At 41.3% G+C, this 23,179-nt stretch overlaps 1 protein-coding gene across 4 annotated transcripts in view; it reads left to right on the top strand.

Moving 5' to 3' along the window:
• The window catches only part of foxp4 (forkhead box P4), an 86,433-nt gene that overhangs the window by 44,085 nt on the left and 19,169 nt on the right, over positions 1-23,179 (top strand). For 3 of the 4 annotated variants that reach the window (XM_023954651.2, XM_020702951.3, XM_078946701.1), the window contains 4 exons: positions 4,585-4,674; positions 14,124-14,246; positions 17,395-17,517; positions 22,151-22,289. In XM_023954651.2, the coding sequence (XP_023810419.1) occupies positions 4,585-4,674; positions 14,124-14,246; positions 17,395-17,517; positions 22,151-22,289 (475 nt within the window). Of the gene's footprint in view, positions 1-4,584; positions 4,675-14,123; positions 14,247-17,394; positions 17,518-22,150; positions 22,290-23,179 lie in introns of those variants that run through there. The other variant, NM_001160466.1, reaches the window with a different exon arrangement.

Consider the following 23,179-nt stretch of genomic DNA (forward strand, 5'->3'; position numbering starts at 1 on the left):
ACTCAGTCTGTTTTGATCTACAGCCCCCCCCCCGCCACAATTTGTGATAATTGTGGCAGAAAAAGCAGGAAGTTGCAGATTTTTTCCTAAAAGATGTAATAAAACTTAAGTTACATACAAACTGTATGTTCGTTGTGGTTTCAAGACATGTAACAAGGACGACTCATTGTATGCTGAAGCGCTGTCCCTTTAAGCCAATGCATCATGGGAGATGTAGTGTGAAAACTGCCAGAAAACGGCAGAAAGACTCGCGTCAATGAGCTTCATGGTTTTGTTCACTTGTTCCACGGTCTGATACCGGATTCTGTGGAAAGCTACACCGCTAAAGACGAGCTTTAGCTGGTGTTTTTGTTGGAACTGAGTGAGTTATGAGCTAAATTGGAACAAGGAAGTGAATACTTTAAACACTTCTGATTGGTCAGACTGATGACATGTGATTAAGCCTTCAAGAATGATTGGTGGAGTCGTGGAGACAGTAAAAGCTGCGGGACTTTTCAGATAACAGTTATAGCTGCAGCTAAATCGTGTTACCGTCATTCTTATAAAAATGTCTTTAATAGAATCAAATAAACACAAAGAAAAAAGTATTTTATGATCTTTCATATTCCTAACTCCTCAGTGTTTTATCAGGACCTGTTTGGATGAACAAAGAGCTGATTTCCTGGAGATGGGAAATGTTTTTAGATCAATTAATGAGGGCAATTTTCCACGGCACACTTGACCATCTCCCACGGCACACTAGTGTGCCGCGGCACACTGGTTGAAAAACACTGCATTAGAAAGATGCCTCTTAGTTGTGGACAGGACTGCTAACACAGAGCAACCCCACCCCCTCTCCCTAACATCCATCTGTTGACATGCTCTCCTACTAGCTTAGAGCCCCTCACACCCCTAACCTAATATTACTGGTGCAACCAAAACGGTGAGCAATAATGGGGTTATCCAGCTATAAAGTTTTGAGCCAGGTGCCAGCTCCAAGGTGTGCACATGGATCTATTTGTCTGCAAGTGGATGCATCAGAATGGAGCGGAGCAGGGATCTTGTGGCTTGCTGTAGCTTCTACATCACTGCTACAAGTTTTTTCAACTATATTTTTCCATTTGCTCTTGCTTCACATTGATTTGAATAAAGAAACACTCAGAAATGCAATAATAAGTTTAACTTTATTTATGTATGTCCTCCATCATTAGAAAAATGCAAGAGGAACATGTTAAAAAACAATTTTCTTCTGAGAGGGTCTTTAAAGAGATCATTTAGAAAACTGTCTAAGTTTGTATGGGAATTTTTATATTGGGTAAAATAATTATAACGCCAAGTATTAAATGATGATTTATTGTATTGCCGTGCGATAGTTATTGAAATTTTCTTGTGATGTGACTCAAGAAGTTCAAAAGTTTCAAGAGAAATGTACTGTTCAAGGAAAAAAATAGAATTGTTAGTAACTGTAACTGGAGTTATATAACCCAAACTGCAGGAGACTGGGCTTGGTGGCAGAAACCTAAACATTAAATAAATAAACTTAAGCATGACCAAAACCATTGAGAGACAAAAAGGTGGCAAAGCCGACCAGATGACCTGGCCAGCGAGATTTAAAAACCAGATACTTATATAGACTGAGGACAATTGGGTGAAATCAAGACAGTTGTGGATGACTGGTAACTTTAACTTGGTGTGACCAACAGAGGGAACGCTCAAAGAAAATGATCAAAACCAAGAAAAATAGCTGACAAAACCAAACTCAAGGGCACAATCCTCACCAAAATAGCTTTTGAGAACTTAACTTCTTTTTTTAAATTTATGCTTTTTCTTGTCTGTGAAATTGCAACTGCAGGGTGTCCAAGTACATGTTAAATAACCCAGAGGCTACAAGCTCCTACCTACAACACAGTGGGATGAGAAGTGCTTGAGCACAGAAGACTGTGGTAAAACAAGACGTTTTTTTGCTAGACTTGCTGCCGTTTAAATGTTTCTCTTGTAAAGTGCTGTTGGTTTTTTTTTTAAGAAAGCTAAGTATAATTTTGCTTAAAGAATTAGAAGATTGGTGTTGGTAATGTAAGCACTGCACTGCTGGATCACACAGGTTACATTCAGGTGTGTTTGACTCTCACTTGCAAATGCGAGTGATTGAGCACTATATGCCAGCAGCTGGAACAGGCCGAGGGCCTATTGCAGCTCTGAAAGCAGCTGCTGCAAGTAAAGAAGACAGGTAAGTGGAACAGCTGGAAAAAAAAAACCTCCTAAAACTGATGGAAACATTTAGTCCAAGAGTCACCAAACTATCAAAGCTAATGAAGGACTCGCCAGGTTTGACAGCAGTTCGAAAAAGAAAAATTAAGAAATAAAATAGCATTAAATGTTCAGAAGAAAATAATTCTGTAAAAAATGTTGTATACTAATGATTATATCTTAAAGAAGATAGTGTCTTATGATAAATGTTTTTAAACTATTGTACAAATAGTCTTCTCCGTGTTTCAGTGTGTTTCATTGCTTTTGAATAACTTTTTTATAAGTTTTACTTTTATAAGTAAAAAACATTTTTTATCTGCAAAAACTTTTATCAGATAGATTCAAGCTGAAGTTTTGGTTTAGGTTTTTCTTTTTTTGACATAAAAAAAATCAATGTAGTGATTCCCACTTGCTTGCAGTCTTCTCAAGGTTTTATGCCCCACCTGATGTGTTTTCTATCAGCTGTTTTTATGGGCGTGGCCTACTGGACAAATTTGTTAGATCTAGACGAGTGACCACACCCCCCATCTGTTTGTTCTTGACATATATGAAATGACAAAAAAGAATTTCCCTGAAAATAATAACAAGAAATGATTTAAGAACTTTCATGTATTTGAGTTTTTCTTTTTTTTCAAGATTTCAAATTAAGACGGAAGAAAAAAAAGATTTTGCTCTAAAGGGAAATTAGATTAATTTGCCTCTTAGCTGTGTCAAATTTGTATAATACGCATTTCCAACCTATAATAGGCCTCTGTGAGGGAAAGTGCGTTTTTAGCATTTCTTGTCTTCAGAGCACACATCTGTGGATTCAGGCACAGGAGAGGAGACAGGCATCACCTCTGCTTGGTTGTAGCGTTTATGAAAGCCATAAATGGCTCTTTAATATAGTGGTAATCAGGGTGGTAATTTGGGTGGAATTGTCCCTTATTGTTGCCAGACATGCCTCCTCAACTCCTGCCAACATACACTCGTGCTCACAAACACAGACAAACGCACACACTCACTCTTGGGCAGACAGGGTGTTCAAGGAGTAATTCACACCACATGCCAACAAAGTGGGCGGTTGTGTTTGTCTGTGTGTGCATATGCGTGTATGCTTTGTGTGTCTGTGCTAGTTTTAATGCTGAGGTCAACCCAGTAAAGGGAGGGGCTTCCCAAGATTTTTGTCAAAGTGCTAAAATTCGAGTGTGTGTCTGCAGGCATGTCCGTTTGTGTGTTTCAATTGCGGTCTCAGCAAAAGCAGCAAGTGTGCGCCATACAGATGGTTTTCATCAGTCCGGACTGCGCTCGGGCCTGCTCTCGCTCCGTCTAATTTCTCCTCTCTTTTTCTAATTAAACATTACTAAATGTACTCTTGCCTCTAATTTGACAATTGGTTTAATGAGTGACGGTGGGCTTTGTTTGCTGCTGTTTCAGTTTTGTCTGGCGGTGAAACCACTGAGTCGTACAAATTTCCACCGCTGGATGATTGTGTAAGAGCTTTTAGAATAAAGAACATCTCTGGTGGTGGCCGTTAATTTGCAGTACACACAAATGCGCGCACACACAAGCACACACAGGGACTTTCATAAATCAATATTTACTAAGAAACCCTTCCCTTTTGAGTCAGAGGAAGCAAATGTGCATCCTGCTGTCCCAACTCCCCCCCCCCCCCCCCCCCCCCAAATCATGAAGTTGTGCTTGTACAGTACTTTTGTGCTGTGTGTGTGATTGTGTCAGCCTGTCGTTGGTGTGAAGCGGCACTCGGGTTTGTGTTTTCTTGTTTTGTTTAGGGCAGTTTCGGACATTCCAGCGAAAACAGCGTTTCCTCTGGGAGTGATTTATTCTGATGATCGAGCAGTTCAGTCTTTGACACCCAGACAAGCAATTCAACAAGAAAGGAAGGAAGTTAAGGCAAAAATAAAGAAGCTGTAAAATAAAAAAAGGAGATGGGTATGCTTAGAAAGCACATGGAACGGCTCATTGGTCAGGTGTGGAGGGATGAATCAGCAACACTCAAGGGCAGAGTGAAGGAATGGAAAGTGAGCTGGTGAGCAATGGTTTCACTGGCGAAATGATTACAGGTGAAGGGAGTAAAAAGCTGTGCGGGGCATATGGGTGTGAGAGACGCACAAAAACTGTGCATCCCTCACCAAAAAGTAAGAAATTTGAGGAAAATGGAACACAAAAAGAAAGAAAATGTGTATGAAATGTCAAATATCAAAACTTTCATTGGATCTTTTTGGCTTTAAGACACTTGCTGTTGTCAAGCTGCGCTCACTTTTTTATACTTTGACTCTGAAACTTTAAAAAAGTTACCAAAAATGTTCATGTTGAGCGATGCACCTCTGAACATCCCTGTACTTCTTTCCTTCACAGGCTCTCCAAGCAGCCAGACAGTTCCTGCTCCAGCAGGCCTCTGGACTAAACTCCCCTGGCAGCAACGAGGTCAAACAGAGCCCGGTGCAGGTCAGAGCACACGCACAGGCACAACCCAAGAAAAAACTGCTTTCTCATAATTTTTAATTTCATTAAACTGCTGAGTGCTGCAGCATTTTCTTTTCTTTTCTTCTCTCTCTTAACCAATCTGCCACGTCAACTGCACTGTGTGATACTTTCCTTTTCCTTTCTTGCTCTCTGTCTGCAAGTATCTGCGCTTCTCTCTGTGAGTGTGTTGAATGTGGGGGTGTGTGTGTGTGAATAAGGCCTTTGTAGTGTTTCTGGGCAGCGAGCTGTTTTCAGAGTTGAATTCCATAGTAAGCAAAGGGACTGGGGTTAGTTAGAGTGCAGGATCCCTGCTAAAGAGCACACTCACACACAGGCAGGACACATGCATCATTACTATTAATGTTTGTTGTTTGCTATCACACAAAACATCACATTTGGCAGTTTGTCACTCTTATATAATATGCCGACTCTGCAGAACTGGGACTTTTAGCTTGATTTCATAGAAGTGGAGCTATTAAAACAGAGAAGCACTCCAAGTACCACATAATTCCCCATGTTGGCATTTCACATGATAAACAGCTGGATCCGTTCTGAAGTCAGTGTGACAGACAGATGGATGCAGAAAATAAAGATCCTATAACCTATAAACACATATAAGTCATTAAAAGTCCCACTCCGATTATCTCCTGATCTATTTTAAAAGCTTCCCTAGTGGTCTTTTAATTAAAAATAGGCTGGGGTTTTTTTCAAGAATTGCAAAAAAAACCTGTTGTTTTCTAGGACATAGTTTCTGCTGAATCGTAGGAGTTCTCCAGAAATTCACCTGAGTTGTGGGTGGGACTGTTGGCTTGAAGCAACCCCGCCCCCCTTTTCCCTCCCTGATGCTGAGAGCTCAGCGCAGGGAGCTTGAGGCCCACCCAGCGGATTTGCGACATCACAAATATGTGATATTGCATTTTAGCAAATTTTTTTTTTAAAGGCATCAAAATAAAAGCATGTACAATACTCGTCCTGTCCTTTTTTTAAACAGAATTAAAGCTGGCTTTTGCTACAATGAATTACATATATAGTAGAAATCCACTGAAGTTTAAAGTTAAAACTTTGTAAACATAAACTCCTGCCTCTATTATTGTTGCTTTGGTGAAATCTTTGTGTCTCAAAAAGGCTCGTCTCAAATGGAGCAGTGCATGTGAGCGCGGCAGAACGCAGGTCAAACTCACATTAGATTGACCTGCTTCAAACCCCTATCTTTGTATGAAAGAGTCCAACGTTCCCCCGGCTTCCCTCTCACAAACACACATACAAATGGCGCACCACCCCTCCTCTGCACTCTCCATCTCTTCTTGTTTGTCTTGTTTGTTGCTGCCTGACCTGGCTAGCATCTCTATGCTCTCCAGGGCTTAAATGCTTCATTTCTGTTGTCTGAGCTGTCAGCTCCAATGGCCCCCACACATCCTATCAACACACAGACACAGTTGAATATAGATGTGTGTGTGTGTGTCTAGATCCCTTACATTCTCAAACAGACACACATTTCTGTGGGTACGGTATTTGTGCAGGTGTGCAGGACGGTTCCTCTTTGCCTGTTTATAAGACCTTTAAGTGTTGACTTACTGAGAGTCAACACTTAAATCCGGATACAGATATTTCCCTCTTTCATGACCACCCTCCTCCTCCTCCTCCTTTATTTCACCAATTTCGGCTACAAAGGCTAGTGAACTTTGGTGTGACGGAAGCAAACCCTTCAATGTGGTCGTGTCTATAAGTGACAGTCCGCAGCGCCTCACATCAGGCTCAAAATGGCCGTCCTCAGGTTGTATCCTGCTGGGCTGCTCTCACACATGCAAATGAGCAGGAGCCAATAATGAGATCTTTAGGAGCTCGATAATTAGATTTTTCCCTTCCCTCGGAGGGAGAGCAGCAGAAGCAGACAGGCTGAGCACGAAGACTTCCTCTTCGTGTCTCGACTTCTCTGGAGAAACCTCAGTCTATGCTGACAGGCCCCCACCTACTACTCAATGACCCCCACCAACTCCACTACCCACCCCATCATATTTCTTTTCTCTACATATAATAGAAGGGAGGATCTGAGCGGAAGGGGAAAAGAAACTCTGAGATTTAATCTGGTTTTTGATTGGTTGCTCAGAGATGGTCCCTGTGTTTGGCTGGCAGTGTGAGATGGTATCAGTCTACTTTGTGTGCGTGCGTGTCACATTGTCAGATGACATATTCAGGAGAAACTTCACAATAGTGCAAGTCTGTGGATGAGCAGCTGTAGAAAAGACTGAACGCAGGCATAAAGGAGAAAAATGTAGTGATGGTGACTGAAAAGAAGAAGCACAGAATAGCATAGAAAAAATAATGCTTCAACAGTACCACTGTAAGATGACAGAACCACAGTTGTAGTATATTGTTGGTTGTAGGGCTGGTATATTGGCATATACTTCTTTATTGCGCAGTTTACCTTTTGCAGTCTTGCTGTTTCACACATTTCTTTCAGCAAACTAATGTTTGTGTCCTGATTGGCTTTTGACCTTGTCAATCAATCTCCTTAATGCCGGGTACAGAATGTGTTCAGCTCGCCAGACTTGCATAAGTCTTTACTTTCCGTCAGATCTTTGGTTTCATTCTATAATACTGGACTCATCTTTCTTTGAAGGTTTGAACTTTGAGACTTTAAACAAGAGGGACAAGTGAGAAAAGGTTTTTGTCTGTCTGACAAAGGTGTAGCAAGTGAGGAGTTTAAAAAAATCTGTAATCTTACTTTGCAGATTTCACCTATAGCAGGTTATTTTTAGAACGTAACTATTGCAATTAATGAGGGAACACTGTACTATACTATAGCACCTAAAAACCTTCCTGGGGGTCTGGAGCACTTTACAGTCAAGGTCACCCATGCACACACTGATGGCTGCTGCGCTGCCTTACACTGGCACTAACCTATAACCACCAGGTATAAACGGTATAAATTAAGGTATAAACGATTATGTTTTAAAAATATATTTGAATTTTCTTACATTCAGTGAAAAGAACAAAAATTTATCAACAATTTAAACATATTTTATTGTGGTTTGATCTGTTAATCGTTGATCTTAGGTTGTGAATCAGATCGAATCTGCTCCTAAGTAACGATCAGCAGCTCCAGTTTGCTGTATTACATTTCTTCTTTTTTAATTGTTTGAGTTTTCTGAAAGAAAATGTTACAAATTCAAGTCTGTCTATATTTTTAACGCCCTTTATCCTTCCTAAGTCTGCATTTCCACATAGGCTTAAGTGGCTACAGTTTTCTTAATTGTTTGTGGCATGCGTGCCACCAACAGAACGGCTGGGCACACAGCTGGCAGACAGTGTGGCAATTGGCAGGGACCCAGCATGATGCATAGCATGCCTCTGCGACCTGCCACACATTCCCTACAATAGACACACTTGGCACTCACCGACACATATGCACGACTTGGCAGACACATGGCTGGCACACTTAACACGCTGGTACTTGGCATGCTCACATACAGATTAAGGCACGTGCTTGGCTGTTGCCCATATGTATGTAATTGAATAGTGCAGTGTCCTGTTTTCATGTATTATTGAGGAGACTGTTTAATTAGGAAAAAAATGAAAGGACTCATTAGAGTTATGCTAATTAGCTTGGCTCGCTGCTCTCTGGAGAGGGCCGACACCAGCACAGTGTGATGGAGAAAGACAAGGAGTTGCGCAGAAGAGGTGAAAGAGGAAACAAAGTTGCATCACGATTCAAAGGGAGTTTTTGGTATTTTTGTTGTTGTTTTCTTCTCATTTTTTTTAAGTTGTTGGATATTTTTTTATCATCTTCTATAGATCAAATGAAGGTTTAAACACTCCAAAGAAAGACAAATTAAATAACTGTGTTTAACCCTTTAGAAGGTGTAGATCTGCAGCCGTTGTGCTGTCAACATCTTTTAATTCCCTTAAAATTGTTTTGTTCAAGGCAGTCGTTTCACCCACAAAGTAAAAGTGCTTAGCTGGCAGTTTCTTTCCTCTGATATGAAGGCAATTTTGGTTGTGTGTGCAGGTTAGTGAGTTTGTGTGTGTGCTTTTGGGTATGGCGTGGGATCCTGACAGTTTGTGAAGGGTGTGAGGGGTACTGACTGAGCAGCCAATGAATTGGGTTCGGCTCCGGACTGAGGGGTGGACAGACAGACGCAGAAGATGGAGAGGAAAGGTTTTGGGTCTGTCCACTCGAGTGTGAAAGCCTTATTTTGTGATTTCAAACATGAGTGAAATCAGTAACGAAATATGGTCGATAACAGCCTCTCACACTTTCCAGCAAAGTGCCCCGATTGGGTGTGTGTCCGGGCATTTCTTTAAATGTGTTGTCATTTTTATTCTGAGGCACTGGGGCGTCAGATGGAAGGAGGCAGCAAGGCAGGAGTGGGGAGGTGGGATGGAGGGCATCCACTTGAACCTACTGGCCTTCCACTGTCCTGTCTTTGTTTTTTTTCTTTTTCTTCTCATCTCTCTGGCCGCTGTCACCGACAGCTGTGTTTTATAACCTTCTGCGTTTGTGAGCAGACGCATGCACAAGCAGAAACCACATGACAAGTGCAGCTCAGACCCCAGTGGACTTATTTCTGTCCCTGCTTGATTGTTCATGGTGGTTCCTCCTAGGATGACGGCAGGATGCAATGAGACTCCTTCTCATATTTGTACAGTTTACACTTTATATCTAAATTGACTGATTCTTCTTGTTATCAGGTTTGAGAAAACCTCAAACATTTCAAGGATTACAAAATGACGCCTTTCAAGAACAATTACCACCCTGCAAGGCAAATATTTTGTCAGTATTTAATCACATCAAGTAAAATCCCTTTGTGTTCTAAAAAAATGTGACTAAACTCTGGTTTCCGTAACACTTTTGTGATGAAAGGTTCTGCATTTCCTGTTATTGATTAAGTTTATGACCAGAGTTGTTCCATTACATCATCTGGAAAAGCCAGAGAATCCTTCAAAATAAAATTTGATGTCATTCTACTGAAGAACTCAAAAAATGTGGAAAGCTGTATGCAAAACTGTAACTTTAGCAAAGATATATTTAGAAACCTAAAAAACATTTGGTGCTTTCAGGCTTCTCTTGCAGGAACTTTCACAAACAGATATTGTTTATTGGCAGAGCTCAACCCAAAAAGTTTTGGAGTGTGAAGCTGTAACGTGGCCCCTGGACCTGCTTCAGGCCCACTGGAGGAGGGGTATTCACCACAAACAATAGGGCCCTTTTACTTGCCGTGGAGGGCCGGCCTTGTCATCCAAACAACGCACTCAGGACAGTGGGCAGTCCCTCCATTTCTCTTTTTCAAGTACTTTTTGTCTTCTGCTCCTCTCTTCTCTTTCCAAAACTCTTTAGCTCCTCCCCTTGCTCTTCTCCTATTTCTAAGCATTATGGGAGCAGGTTGGCTGTGCGGTCCATCAAAAAGAAAGAAGACAAAAATGTTACTTTTAAGGCAATTAGAGCAAACTTTGCCTAAGACAAAAATTAAAGGGCTAAAAAGAAACCGCCAAACCTCTCATGCATTTTGCTGAAGATATGACAAAAAAAAGAGAAAGTATGAATTGTGTGTGTTTGTGTTTGTGTGTGTGTGTGTGTGTGACGGGGGGTAGACAGGAAGTCAGTCAGCTCCAGGGTGAGGTGGTAATGCTCAGTGACAAGGATAAACAGTGTTGGGCTTTGTTCCTACCTTGAGAGGGAGTGAGGAGGAGGCGGACTGTGTCAGGCTCTCTCTTCTTCCCGCGCTCTCCTTGTCATTTTTTCAATTATCCATCTCTTCTGTGTGTCCCCATAGACCCAGAAGCAGAACCCGCATCCTTTAGACTGAGAGCCTGTTTAGATTTTGATTATTGCCTCCTTTCTTTTCGTTGCCCTCTGCCATGACACTCGGACTCACTCACAACCTACTATAGTTGCACACCTCTGAGGCAGCAAGAGATTAATAGAAAAAAAAATCCCAAACGGTTCCATGCTTTAAATAACAACATTAGACCTTAATTTGTTGCAGTTTAGAGACCTACTCTGATGAAAATCATGTTTTTTGGTGTTTTAAACATGTTCTTGTAGCATTTTTGTCACGATGGAGGACATATAGAAAGAAAATTAAGATTAAATCTGTGTTTTAGAGTTTTTCTTTGTTCAAATCATATGAATCAGGAGCAGACGGAAAAATGTAATTAGAAAAAGTTTGCAGTTGTTACGTACAAACTACAATGAGCAAGCCGCAAGCCCCCTGCTCCGCTCCATTCCGATGCATCCACTTGCAGACGATTAGATCGATGTTCCGCGCTCCACTATTGCTCGCCGTTTATGTTGCACCTATAATGTTAGTTTGGGGTTGTGGAGATCTGTAAGATAGCAGGAGAGAGTGTAAACAAAGGGATAATGGGAAATACGCTCAGCCTTATTCCCCGCCAACAACTCACGGGTGAATTTTCTAGTAAACTCCTGCTGCTCTGCGGAAACTACGTTCTAGAAAACTACACAGGTTTTTTGATTTGGAATTAAAACGGCATACTCTTATTTAAAAGACCGTTTAATATAGATCAATAGATGATTGGAGTGGGACTCGAAATGCAAACAAATGCATCTGGACATGAAACTTGTATTTTATACTGTATTTGTGCTGCAGAAAGCTCTCCCTTTTCCCTTCCTGAGCTTCCAGCTCAAACAGAAAAAGCTGAAAGAGTCTCCCAGTTCTCCAAGAGTCATCAAGGGAGGAGAGGAGAGGAGAAAAGGATGCAGCCTCATTGAAATGCCTGTAACATTCTTCTATTCCTCTCTTTTCTCCTTCGGGACCTCACGCCTTTTTCTCCTTCTTCTCCTTCCCATCTTTCGGGCACTCCCTTTCTCCCTCTCTTCCTTTGTTAATCAGTTAAACTCCCTCTTCAAACAACCCCTCTAATTACTCCTCTGCTCTCTGTAAACGACAGGGCTGTCTCCTGCTTCTCCCCTCCTCCCTCCATCCCTTTCTCCCCCAGCTCCCTCCATCCATGGCAGGGGTTGACCTCTGTCAGCTGCTTCTCCCACAGACGGGTGTGTCTGCCAGTGTGTGTGAGTGTGTTGTGGGTCTGTATGGGACTGATTCTTGCATGTTATTAATACGAGCAGTGCTATTTTTAATAGAAATTTTATCAGCACATTCTCACTGTTGCATGGGTTTGTGTTCAACTGTATTTGCAAGCATCTTGGTCTATCCTGTCACTTCAATTGTTTTGGGCTCAAGGCCACATTTTCTTCTTTTCAAAAACCAGCTTTTTTGGAGGTCCAGTGTTATTTTTCCACAATACTTCCTGCACTTGCCTTCATTTTCCAGACATTTTCCCCATTTCTTTATCTTTTCCTGCCTCCCTTTGGCTTTGTGGATGGCTTCCCCACTTCTGTCCTTTCAGTGTCTGCACCTATACTCTTACACCCCCCCTAGCCAGCCTCACCACTCTCCCACTAATCTACCACACATCTCTCTCTTTTAAATTAACATGCAACATGGAAAAAAAAAAAAAACTGAAGACAGCGGGGGAAAAATTAAATGCATTTAATAAATGGCTGACTTCAAATCGCCCGGCTTTTCAGACTCTCCCTATTCACAGTCCAATGAAAGGGGAGAAATCATTCACCAGGAGAGACAAAGCCGAATGAAAATATAATTCTGCATTGTGAGACGCTTTTGTCCTGGCCCGTCAAATTGCTAATGGCAAGGCTTTTGTTTTGTGGCGGGGCTCTAAGGCTGGCGGTATCGTATGGCGGTCGCAACGCGTGCCCCATAATCACCATGCTTTGTGATATTAGATTATAGGGGCAATTAATGGCTTCAAACCTTAACTACTCAACATTCAGCTTGCTGCACACTCACCCACACACCCACATGCAGTACAGTATGCTTTATCTGCATTCGCACAATGGCACGCACGTGTTTTTCTGCCGTCAGAACGTCAGCCAACAAACAGAAAGGTGCAATAACTCTAGTAATTATAAAGGCTATGACTTTAAGACGTTGATGTGCTGTGTATAAAATAAAATGTGTCGAGGAGGAAGAAAAGGATGCACATGAGCAATTAATTACAGCTTTTAATTTAGCAGTTTAGACTGACAAGACCCAGTGGCGGGGGCAGACTGGCATGGCGCCAAGTGGCACTCATCATAACCCCCTTCTTATTCTTACTATTCCACCTCTTTTCCACCTTCGTTGCCTGTTCTTCTAGCAACCCCTTCCTCTCACTCCCCCAATCAAACTCCATTTTTATGTCATCTGAGCCCGCCGGTGCCCTCCACTTTCTCCATCATGTGTCCACACACGGGCAAAGTGATTTACAAAGCTAAATCAGCTTTTTTTACAAATTCAATTTACGAGTGACAGCTTTGCATCTCCTGCGAGCGACCTTTATGTGTTGACTCTTAGGCTGTTCTTTCACAAGCTGTGCACCAAGCCACAAAACCACACAGATCAAGCAGAAATGCCATCAGATGGGCTTTCGCTGTGAGACCCTCAAATGGTCATCTTTTAAAAAATAAGGTCATTTTAAATTATGCAGTAAACAAATGAACTTTAAGTGCATAGACAGCTAAAAAAAAAAAAGTAGCTACCAGTACAGTCTTGACCTCCTCCCCTGATGTGTCTGAGACCCCCCCCCCCCCCCCCCCATCAATTTGCTGCAACAGCTAATCAGTACAGAAATGCTTTGTCAGTGGGGCCTCCTGTGTGGTTTTTGACCAAAGCGACAGTCTCAGTTTCAAATTTCTGTAAAAGTTTCTGTGTTGCAGTGTTTGTAATTAGATTAGCATCTCCGCGATTCTTTTGTATTTAACGCACAGACATTAGGAGTGCTTGCACAACACATCCGCAAAAATCCCAACTCGCCTCCTCCTTTTTATTTTTATTTTTTCACTTTCCCTTCCTTTAGCTCCACGCAGCTTTATCTCATGAGATGTTAATCTCATCAGATTTCCACTTTGTTGTTTCTTTCCTCTCTGCCGGCCTGACTGTTTGCAGGCTGAATTGGAGGCGGTTGTAATGGTGTGTTTATAAACCCTGATAAGATTTTATATTTCACCAGGAGATTATACATCTTCCTCTTTATCTCTGGCTGCTCGTACAGAAATTGACGTTTTTTTAATAGTGCAGGAAAACATCAACAAAATGAGTGTTTTAGGTCTCCCAGTCTTAATCTGATGTTGTTGACAGGTTTTTTTTTTTACACAGACTAATGAAATGGAAAAATGAGAGGTAACACACCTCTCTATAGCTTTCCTTTCCACGCACAGTATCCTCTTAATCTCCTTGTAGATTGTTTGTTTTAGCTTTCTGTTGCAGGCACAGTCATGCTCTCAGCTTGGTCTTTTCCCTGAAAACTTGTACCCGCTGGCAGACAGAGCTATCTTCATTTTACATGCAAATATCCAGGTGTCTGTAAAGCATTTCAAATGTGTTTTTATGCCTATGTTCTGCCTTCAGGTGCCTGTATCAATGGCAATGATGAGTCCACAGATGATCACTCCTCAGCAGATGCAGCAGATTCTGTCTCCCCCTCAGCTACAGGCCTTGTTGCAACAACAGCAAGCTTTGATGCTGCAGCAGGTAAAACACACACTTTGTTCCACACACTCTTTTTTTTTCCACATGATGACATATTTGAATTTAAATTACACTAAAAAATGGCAAGATCAGCACATTTTCAGCTCTCATTTCTCTTCAAAACGACTGTAAGCAGGTTAGCACACCTCCACCAGAACAAATACTTTCCAGCACCAGCCAGTGAGTCATAAAGTACCTGAAGTATGTGTTGATGCCAGCCCTTGATGGAGAGGTTGTCATGTCAACACAAACTAATAAACATTTTTTCATCTATAATACATTTGTCAAGTACTTAGGTACACCTACCCATCAGCTCCTACTTACACAAGGAAAGCACACATGGTGCCTTGTAAAGCTTGTGAATGTGGCTGTTAACAGTGTGGGGATAGAGGAGTAATTGCATACTAGGGAAACGCTAGAAACCCCATGCACACGCACTCAAACAGCAAACCAGAGCATACTGTAGATTTAATAAGACGTGGTAGCTGTAGGCAAGTATAAATTGCAGCGGAAAGATGTGACAACATGTATCATAATGGAAATGTGAATTGTGCTGGCTTTCTGGAAGCAGACATGCAGATGGCTAAGAACCTCTTCACCAGCTTTTTTTAGTTTTTTTAATAACGAGGAAAAAAGAGGAGGCGAGAGGAAAGGGTTTGATAATGCACTCTCACTCACTGCTCCGCTAATAAAACCACTAAGTTTAACATTGCTCTCCCACTTAATTAACCACAGTATGGACTACACACTTAGTATAGATCTGCAAATCTGGCACTTTTACTCAGACACACACATGATGGCACATTCATATATACAAAACCATCAACCAACATATCCCTCACTGGAGCATTAAATTTCATAGCCTCATGGTAATAGTGCATTGTGAAAGAGTGTGTTAAGAAGTTTTATGGCCCCTTGCTGCAACCCAGTTGTGTGTTTGTCCTGCCACTAACTTGTGGATTTGGAGATGTGTTTTGCGTGTTAACCTTTAAGTTTCCTATAACCTTTACTTATGCTAGCGCTAATCTGCCTTTCTTTCTGGGTGTGTTCACTAAAGTCAAGGTCATGGTAATGGGCTAGAGAGGTGAGTGCTTCACTTACACATACACTTAATGCTCAGAGCCACTGAATCAAATCATTAAAAAGACCTTAATTATCACTTAATTATTCCCCCAGTTCACCACTCTCTAGTCTGGGGTAGGTGTGTGTGTGTGTGTGTGTTGGTGCATGTGTGCGCCTGCATATGCATTTGTCTGTGTGATTATGAGGCGATCAGGGCTAGTGACGCAGAAAACAGAGATTAACTCCGCCTAAGGAGGGATAAAAGGCAAAAAAGATGGAAAAGAAAGACGGAGCAAGGCGGTCTTGTCTTTAAACTAAATTAAAAGCAAGATGGAATGCTATTGCATGAAAGCCGTAAATTATGCAAAAAAGAAGCAATGGCCGTGATAAGTCGAGTGCAGGAAAATGCGAAACGCAGGGGTGCTGGATTGTGCACGTTGCTGGATGAAGATGGGCAGTGGTGTGCAGTGTGCTCACTGTCTGGTCAGACGGATGAGAGACTGCAGCAACTGCCGTTGTGAAGTCATTCCCCGCTGGAAAACCTCTTTGAACATTTGATGCACCATGAAACAAAGACAAACTGCAGACAGACACATGTACAAGCTGTTCTCAGGAGCATAACCCCTCCACACACACTCCCTCATACAAACTGACACTCACTGTTCTCTGAGTTTTCTTCCTTGCCCCACTCTCCTTTCAGCAAGATTAAAATCTTAATGGAGCTTCCTGGTTAAATTAATGATTACTAAGTCAAACAAACAGACAAGCTCAGGCCAGTTAAAAGATTCTGTGTGTGTATTTATGTAGGTTTATGCCAGACACTCGCAAGTTGTGATTTCAATAAGTTTTCAATTGTTGCATCTGTGTTTTAACTGACAGTAGAAAGCTTCAACTGCTCCGTTGGTCATCAAGCAGATGACAGCAGGCCACTAAAGATGAAATGCTGCACAGACTGGGCATGTGACACACATTCAAGAACGCGCTGAATTCGGGTTCTTGGACGCCCCTTTGCACTGGACTGTTGCTACTAAAAACTACCGCATTGGTTTGCTGGGAAATGTCCAAGTGGCGCAAATCTCACGAGTTCCAGGCTTTTATCCACCAGCAGTCCAAAGCTCATTAATAAGCGAATTCACAGACTAAAATCACAAAGATTCCATACAAATATACCAAATAAATAAAATAAAACTATAAATATATATATATATACATATATATCTATATACAGTATATATATATACAGTATATACATATATATATAGTATATATATATATTAAAAAGTCAAGGTATGGACAGGAAGAGATAAAAGGATCTGCCGAAATGCAATTTCGACGTGACAAATTTAACTGTTAAAATAATTTTTTGTGAACTGAACAGGATGCTTCAAGTCCCTAATTTTTCAAAGTCCGTCTGGTTTAACTTTCAATGGCTTGTGTGTTTTGTAAGTAGAGCCCAAAAACAATTAAAAAAACTTGGGCAGAGACGCATAAACGCAAGATTTTTAAATGTAGAAGCCAAAAATGCGCATTTATGTGCATTTACATAGACTTTAATTGGAAGTGGCCGCTTCAACGCACGTTGCCGAGGCCGGTGTGAACAGAGCATAAGAGCTATTTGACTGACTTTTCTCAGCTAGTGCGTGTACACGAGTCATGTTCAGTCTTGCAGTCTCAGTACATGTCATTTTGTTTGCTCATCATCGGATCTGCAGATATACAGTGAATGTTTCTGCCACACGGAGCTTGAACCTCATGAATAATCCTAGAGGACTTACACGAGATACACAACCTGCCACTCAGCTCCCCTCACTGCAGCAGCTGCATATGGTACCTCAGCAGCCCTTTTTCAGCCCTGTTTGCTTGTTGCATGTGGTTTGTCGATAAGCCACACGTGGCCACAACAATAAACTGCGGCTTTGAATTTAGAACGGCGGAGTTGAAAGCAGATGCATTATTCGAGAATCTTGTTCAGCATCACACGTTGTCGGACTACAGTGGTTTTAGGTATGATGTGACTGAGTCGCCTCAAATTTCTCTTCCTTTTCTCCTTACCCCCTCTCCCCCTACAACCCTCTGTGTCCATCTCTAGCTACAGGAGTACTACAAGAAGCAGCAGGAGCAGTTACATCTTCAGCTTCTGACTCAGCAGCAGCAGCAGCAGCAACAGCAGCAGCAGCAGCAGCAGCAGGCTGGGAAGCAGGCAGCAAAAGAGGTGAATTTAACCTGGATTGCATTCACTCAACATAGGTACTCTTAAAATGAGTTGTGAATTAACATGAAAGAAACTTCAAGGATTAAAAATGATCCTGCAGGTTATTGATCAGACACACACCATACGCCTGTTCTCATTCTCCAGTATGCGTTTGTGCTCTCAAATTAAAGATGGGCTTTTGATTTTGTGTCCATCAGCTCACCAAGTCAAGAATCTTTAGTCAGATCCTGTGAAGTCTTTTTATGCTACATTTAACGTAAAGAAAGTACTTTAAACCGTTTCATCAAACAATCCCCCTCACACAAGTTAGCAAACATTCTATACTATGATACTCATGATTCGAGTTTAATGCAGCTTTAGAGTAGTTTCACCTGAAGATTTACTAAGTGTTCCTAGCATGCAATAGGTGAAATCTGTGAAGTAGGAATACAGATGATTTAATACTGTAAAACTCCTCACTGCACACTTTATACAATTTTTCTTAGACAGACATGGACATTTTCACACTTTTCTCTCTTGATTGAACTCTCAAAGTTTAAATCTCTGAATCGTGGAAAAATAAGGCCAGTTTTATTGAAGGAAAACCAAAATCTGATCATGATTGGAGATTTTTATGTAGATTTAGAGAGCTCCACATTTTTGTACAGCAAAAGGCATGGAGAGTGAGTGACAAGGTCCCCAACCAATCAGGATGCAGAACACAGTGCACTGCTTAAAAAAAAGCGTCCAAAATTTCTCTGAACAAAATCAGCGAAACAGCCAAGATGAACCGAGGGAACGCTATACAGCAAAAAAGGTCTGAATCTGTCCTGAATGATGAAGTTTTCACTGAGTTTTCTATGAATGCAGCATTTGTGCACTTGATCTTCATTAAAAAAAATAAAAAAAGACTCCTAATAAACATGTTAGAAGAACTTCTCTAGCGTTGTCCTCCTCTTGCCTTCATCCTTGTCTTCCAGTGGGCAGAGCCCCCACTCCCCCACGCACAAGCACCCCACTGACAGCGGTCAACCAACTCGACCGTGACCAAAGCAAACCAGTTGTGGTTGACTTGCATGTTGAGAGGGTGTCTGAATCGCTTTTCCCTTTCTCCCTGCGCTCTGCCACTGTCCCAGTTTTCAGGTTGCTTGTCCTGTAACAATGAGACAAGTGGTCATACAGCTACACATACATGCAGACAGAAGAGGGAGAGGCTTGATGTGTGATGGTTCAGTGCACAAACACACACACCTGAGGGAATTTGCCTCCCTATGGAGCTGCGTACAAGCGCTGTGACTAAAACCCTCTCCAGTAGTCAATGCTTTTCAGTTGCTGTGAGGCGTCAATCACAAGCAAAACACCTTTGAACTCATTTCTGTCATCTCTCCTCCCCAAGGAGGCCTTCAGCAGTGAGATATTGAAACAAATGCTGTTCTGCATTGAAAGGCTTGTACGCTTTGTGAGTCTTCAGACAACTTCAACGCTGTAGCCTTGGAGAAGATGGACAAAACTTACAGAACATGTTTGGATGTTTTGTGCACCAGTAGTTGTGACCTTTTCCCCCTTTTCTCGTGGCTGCAAATTCTTTTTTATTTTCATGGCTGTGCTGAAGTGACACTTTAAAAAGGAAAACAGTGTTTTAAAGGCAGCGTTTTGTGAGCTGCCGGAACACTTGGGACTGGTCAGAAGTCAGCTTAATGAAGTGACTCTGACCATTACAAAAAAAAAATGTGTGTGTGTGTCTTCAGTTGTTCATCTGCAGTGGCTCTATGCATCCTTTGTGTTTGTGTGTGTGTGTGCGAGTGTGTCTGTGTGACTGGCAGGCTCAGACAGTGTGTGATGTGCTCATAAATCACATTGACAGCCTGTTACTGCGCTAGCTTTGGCCACTCATCCACAGCTAATGTAAACAGAACACAGCCGCACATACGCACAATGTGTGTGTTTTAAAAAACTGCAGCCGTATCTCAGGAGGGAATGAGAGACGGGAACGAGTGGAAGAAACAAAATGGACTGACAAGTGAAAAGAAGGGGACAGGAGGCCTGAGAAAGAAAGAGGGGATGAAACAGTTCATGGAGGGCATTCTGATCTTGATAAACCCCTTAATGAAAAAGTCGGCTATATCAGCATTACCAAAGTTGTGTCCACACCACATCTCATGTAACCTTTAGCGGTAAATGTGACCCATTTGTACTCAACATCCAACTCATTCACCCATTTTCTATAGAACATGAGGGGGGGACAAAAACTAAAAACAATTTTTTTTTTTTTAGTTTAAACTTAAAATATAATACAGTCAAACTAATGAAAGAGCTCCTGTATTAAAAATGCATTGTATTATAAAAGTTTACCAAAGTGATCACTTAGCGTGCTGTATTTAAGCCAAAAGAAAATATTAAAATGTCAACTTTTAAGCGAAAGTATGTGAAGTATATTTAGTTTACATTTTTTTCCAATTCTTTCTAAGCCTCATAGTAAAACAAGTGTTTTTGTTTTTCCTCGAAAGGCTACGATAATGGAGGTAAACTCACACAGTGTTTCCCTGCATATTCACGTTTCAATATGCAACAAAAAAAAAAACAACTTGTGTTGCTTTTAATAAAACAGCATAATGCCCCAATCAGCATCTTTCTTGGTCACTTGGCATTATTGTTTTTACCCAATAGTGGGTTTTGGCAAGTGCTGCTTAGGGACAGTCCCTGCACCCACTGCACAAAAATGTAGCATCAGTTTGAAAAGCTCTTCTTTTGGTGGAAAAAGGGTGAACAGGTAGCCGTAAGTGTTTTTTGTACCTTCATCAATGTTTGACAGCTTAGGTCGGTAAAGTTTTCTCTTTTTAAATTTTGTGAAACTATTTTCCCTGGCACTGTGTTGGGGTCTTTGAGTTCTAACTAAACGGCAGATCAGAAAAGCCGAAAACAATCATTTGTGACACGATGCCGCTCTGTGTGGAAGCAAAATTATAGTTTTCTGATTTATTGTTTAAGCAAATCATATTTGTGCTGAAGTAGTGTTCCCTGTCACAAACCCACATGCACACTGCCACGACCATCTTTGTCTTCGCACACAGTCTGAGAGGAAGTGACCTATTTTTTCCTACCTTTGAGTTCTTCTCTTCTGAAATAGTTCCAGATTTACACATTCCCCCTTGCTAACAGTTTTCTGTCATAAAATAAAGTGCATCCACCTCAAGAGTTTTGCCTTGTCAAGTTTGGATGGAAAATGTAAATATTTCAACACAAAAATGGGTCTATTCCTCAATGGACCTCAAGAAACATCTTAATTTTAGTCACATAGAGCAGTGTTTTTCAATCAGTGTGCCATTATATATGGTCAGGTGAACCGTGGGAAATTACCCATTCACTGATCTAAAAACATTTACCATTGCCAGGATATCAGCTCTGTGTTCATCCAAACAGGCCCTGATAAAACACTGAGTAGTTAGGAATATAAAAGATCGTAAAAGACCTTTTTACCGCGATTTAGCCGCAGCTTTAGCTCAGTTTCCGGAAAAGTCCCGCCCCTTTTACTGTCTCCACCAATAATTCTTGGAGGCTTAATCATACGTCAGTCTGACCAATCAGAAGTGGTTAAAGTCTGCACTTCCTTGTTCGGATTCTGCTCGTAAAGTCTCTCAGTTCCAACGAAAATACCAGCTAAAGCTCGTCTTTAGCAGTGTAACTTTCCACAGAATCCGGTGTCAGACCGTGGAACAAGTGGACAAAAGCATGAAGCTCTGAGAAGCGAGTCTGTCTACCATCGCACTACATCTCCCATGATGCATAGGGTTAAAGTGACAGCGTCTCAGCGTACAATGAGTCCTCCTTGTTAAACGTCTTGAAACCACAATGAACACACATCAAACCGTTTTTAAATCTTCTGGATTAAATCAGAGGTAAACAGTTTAGTTCTCCTTCAAGGTTTGTGTTTATTATCAGCCAAACATCCCAGAGTTTGAAGGGAATAACAACTACCAGGGTACAATTTCAAATAACCTAGTTAAAAAATTATTACGGAAAACTAACTTTTATTACATCTTTAAGAAAAAACAGCTGCAACTTCCAGCTTTTTCTGCCACAATTTTCACACAAATACACATGAGATTGCATTTGTGGGACTGTAGATCAATACAGACTATAGAGTTTATCCATTTTTGGATGCTGGTGTGTTGCAGGATTTTTGTCAAAGATAAAGTGTGCCTTGGCTCAAAAAAGGTTGAAAAACACTGACATAGAGGTTATCAGCTTTTGGCTTGGTTTGTTCTCCATTCGTCCTTTAACTTGATCCCTTCTTCAGGTCATTATGATTTCCCGTTAGGTGTCTTTTCCCTCTAATTTATTTGAATCTAATGCCATACTTTAAAAACTTTGTTTACTAGTATTTTGACATGATAATGATACGGTAAATACAAATTTTTGTCAAAAGTTAAAGGCGGATTTTTTATTTTAATTAAAGAAAAATTAACATTTTTTATTTGAACAAAATTTATAAAAAAAGTGATTTAATTTTTATTTGAATTTATTTTTTAAAACCTGCTTTAACAAAAAAGGGGCCAGCTTGCTGCAGCCAATGAAAAAAAGAATACCATAAAAGTATAAATTACCTTTTTTGACCCTTTATTTTTTGTCTCCCACACTCTTTCCTGCCTAACAGCAGTTAGGCAGTAAGCAGCTGGCCTTCCAGCAGCAGCTGATCCAGATGCAGCAGCTCCAGCAGCAGCACATCCTCAATCTCCAGAGACAAGGCCTGGTTCCAATGCAGCCCACCGCTGCCATGCAGTCTCTGCAGCAAGGTACGTGCACGCACAGAAAGCAGGGATTAGACCTATATGACACAGACGCATCCTGAAAAACAGCGAATGCACACACAAACACACAGATGTATGCCTGTGCCCAGTGCTGCCTGTGAAGCCTGTTAAGTTAATTAGCCCATAAAAGATAAAAGGAAACGTCATTGGTGGATTTGTGGAAAGTACTCATTTGGATAATAGCTAAAATATGCCACTAAGCCCCCTGCTTAGAGATGTGTGGGTGTGCATGTGTGTGTGCACGCATGCATGTTTGTATTTGAGATTAGCCAGACACAAGAACATCATCATTTTGCTTTTGTTGTGGTCACTTGATTTTTTTTTCTACATCTTTCACAGTCCCTTAAATTTGTCAGCAGAGTTTTAGCTGAATAAATGTCGGCTTGTCTGGCCTTCCCCTTTAGTGACCAAGTGCGTGTGTGTTCACATGTGCGCCTTTATAAGCCCACTGCTGTCTGTGCTCTTGCACAGCATTGTTTAACATACACACATGCATGTTATCTCCCTGGCAGAGAATGCCTTAGGGGCTCTAAAGTGCCCATAACATTGCTAAAGCGCTGACTGAGTTGACCAAACAGACCTGTTTCCTTCCCTCTGTCTTTCATCTCTAATCTCTGCTTTTTTTTCCTCTCTTGCACACTCACATGCAAACACACACACACACAAGTGTATGCTGACAGCTAAACTTGGAGAAATTGATGAAGGTTTACAGCTTTTACTTTTGAAAAACTTATACTATCCTAGGTTTTTTGTTAGAGTGAGCAAAACAAATTGAATTTCTGTGACAGAAGGTGCAATTGTTTTAGGAGGATGTGAGTTTTTGAGAGGGTTACAAAAATTTAGCTCTGGCGTCTCCTTCTCACTCTTTTGCTCCC

Source organism: Oryzias latipes, chromosome 5 (assembly GCF_053564925.1).
Source record: "Oryzias latipes strain Hd-rR chromosome 5, Olatipes_Hd-rR_3.1".
Taxonomy (NCBI): Eukaryota; Metazoa; Chordata; class Actinopteri; order Beloniformes; family Adrianichthyidae; genus Oryzias; species Oryzias latipes.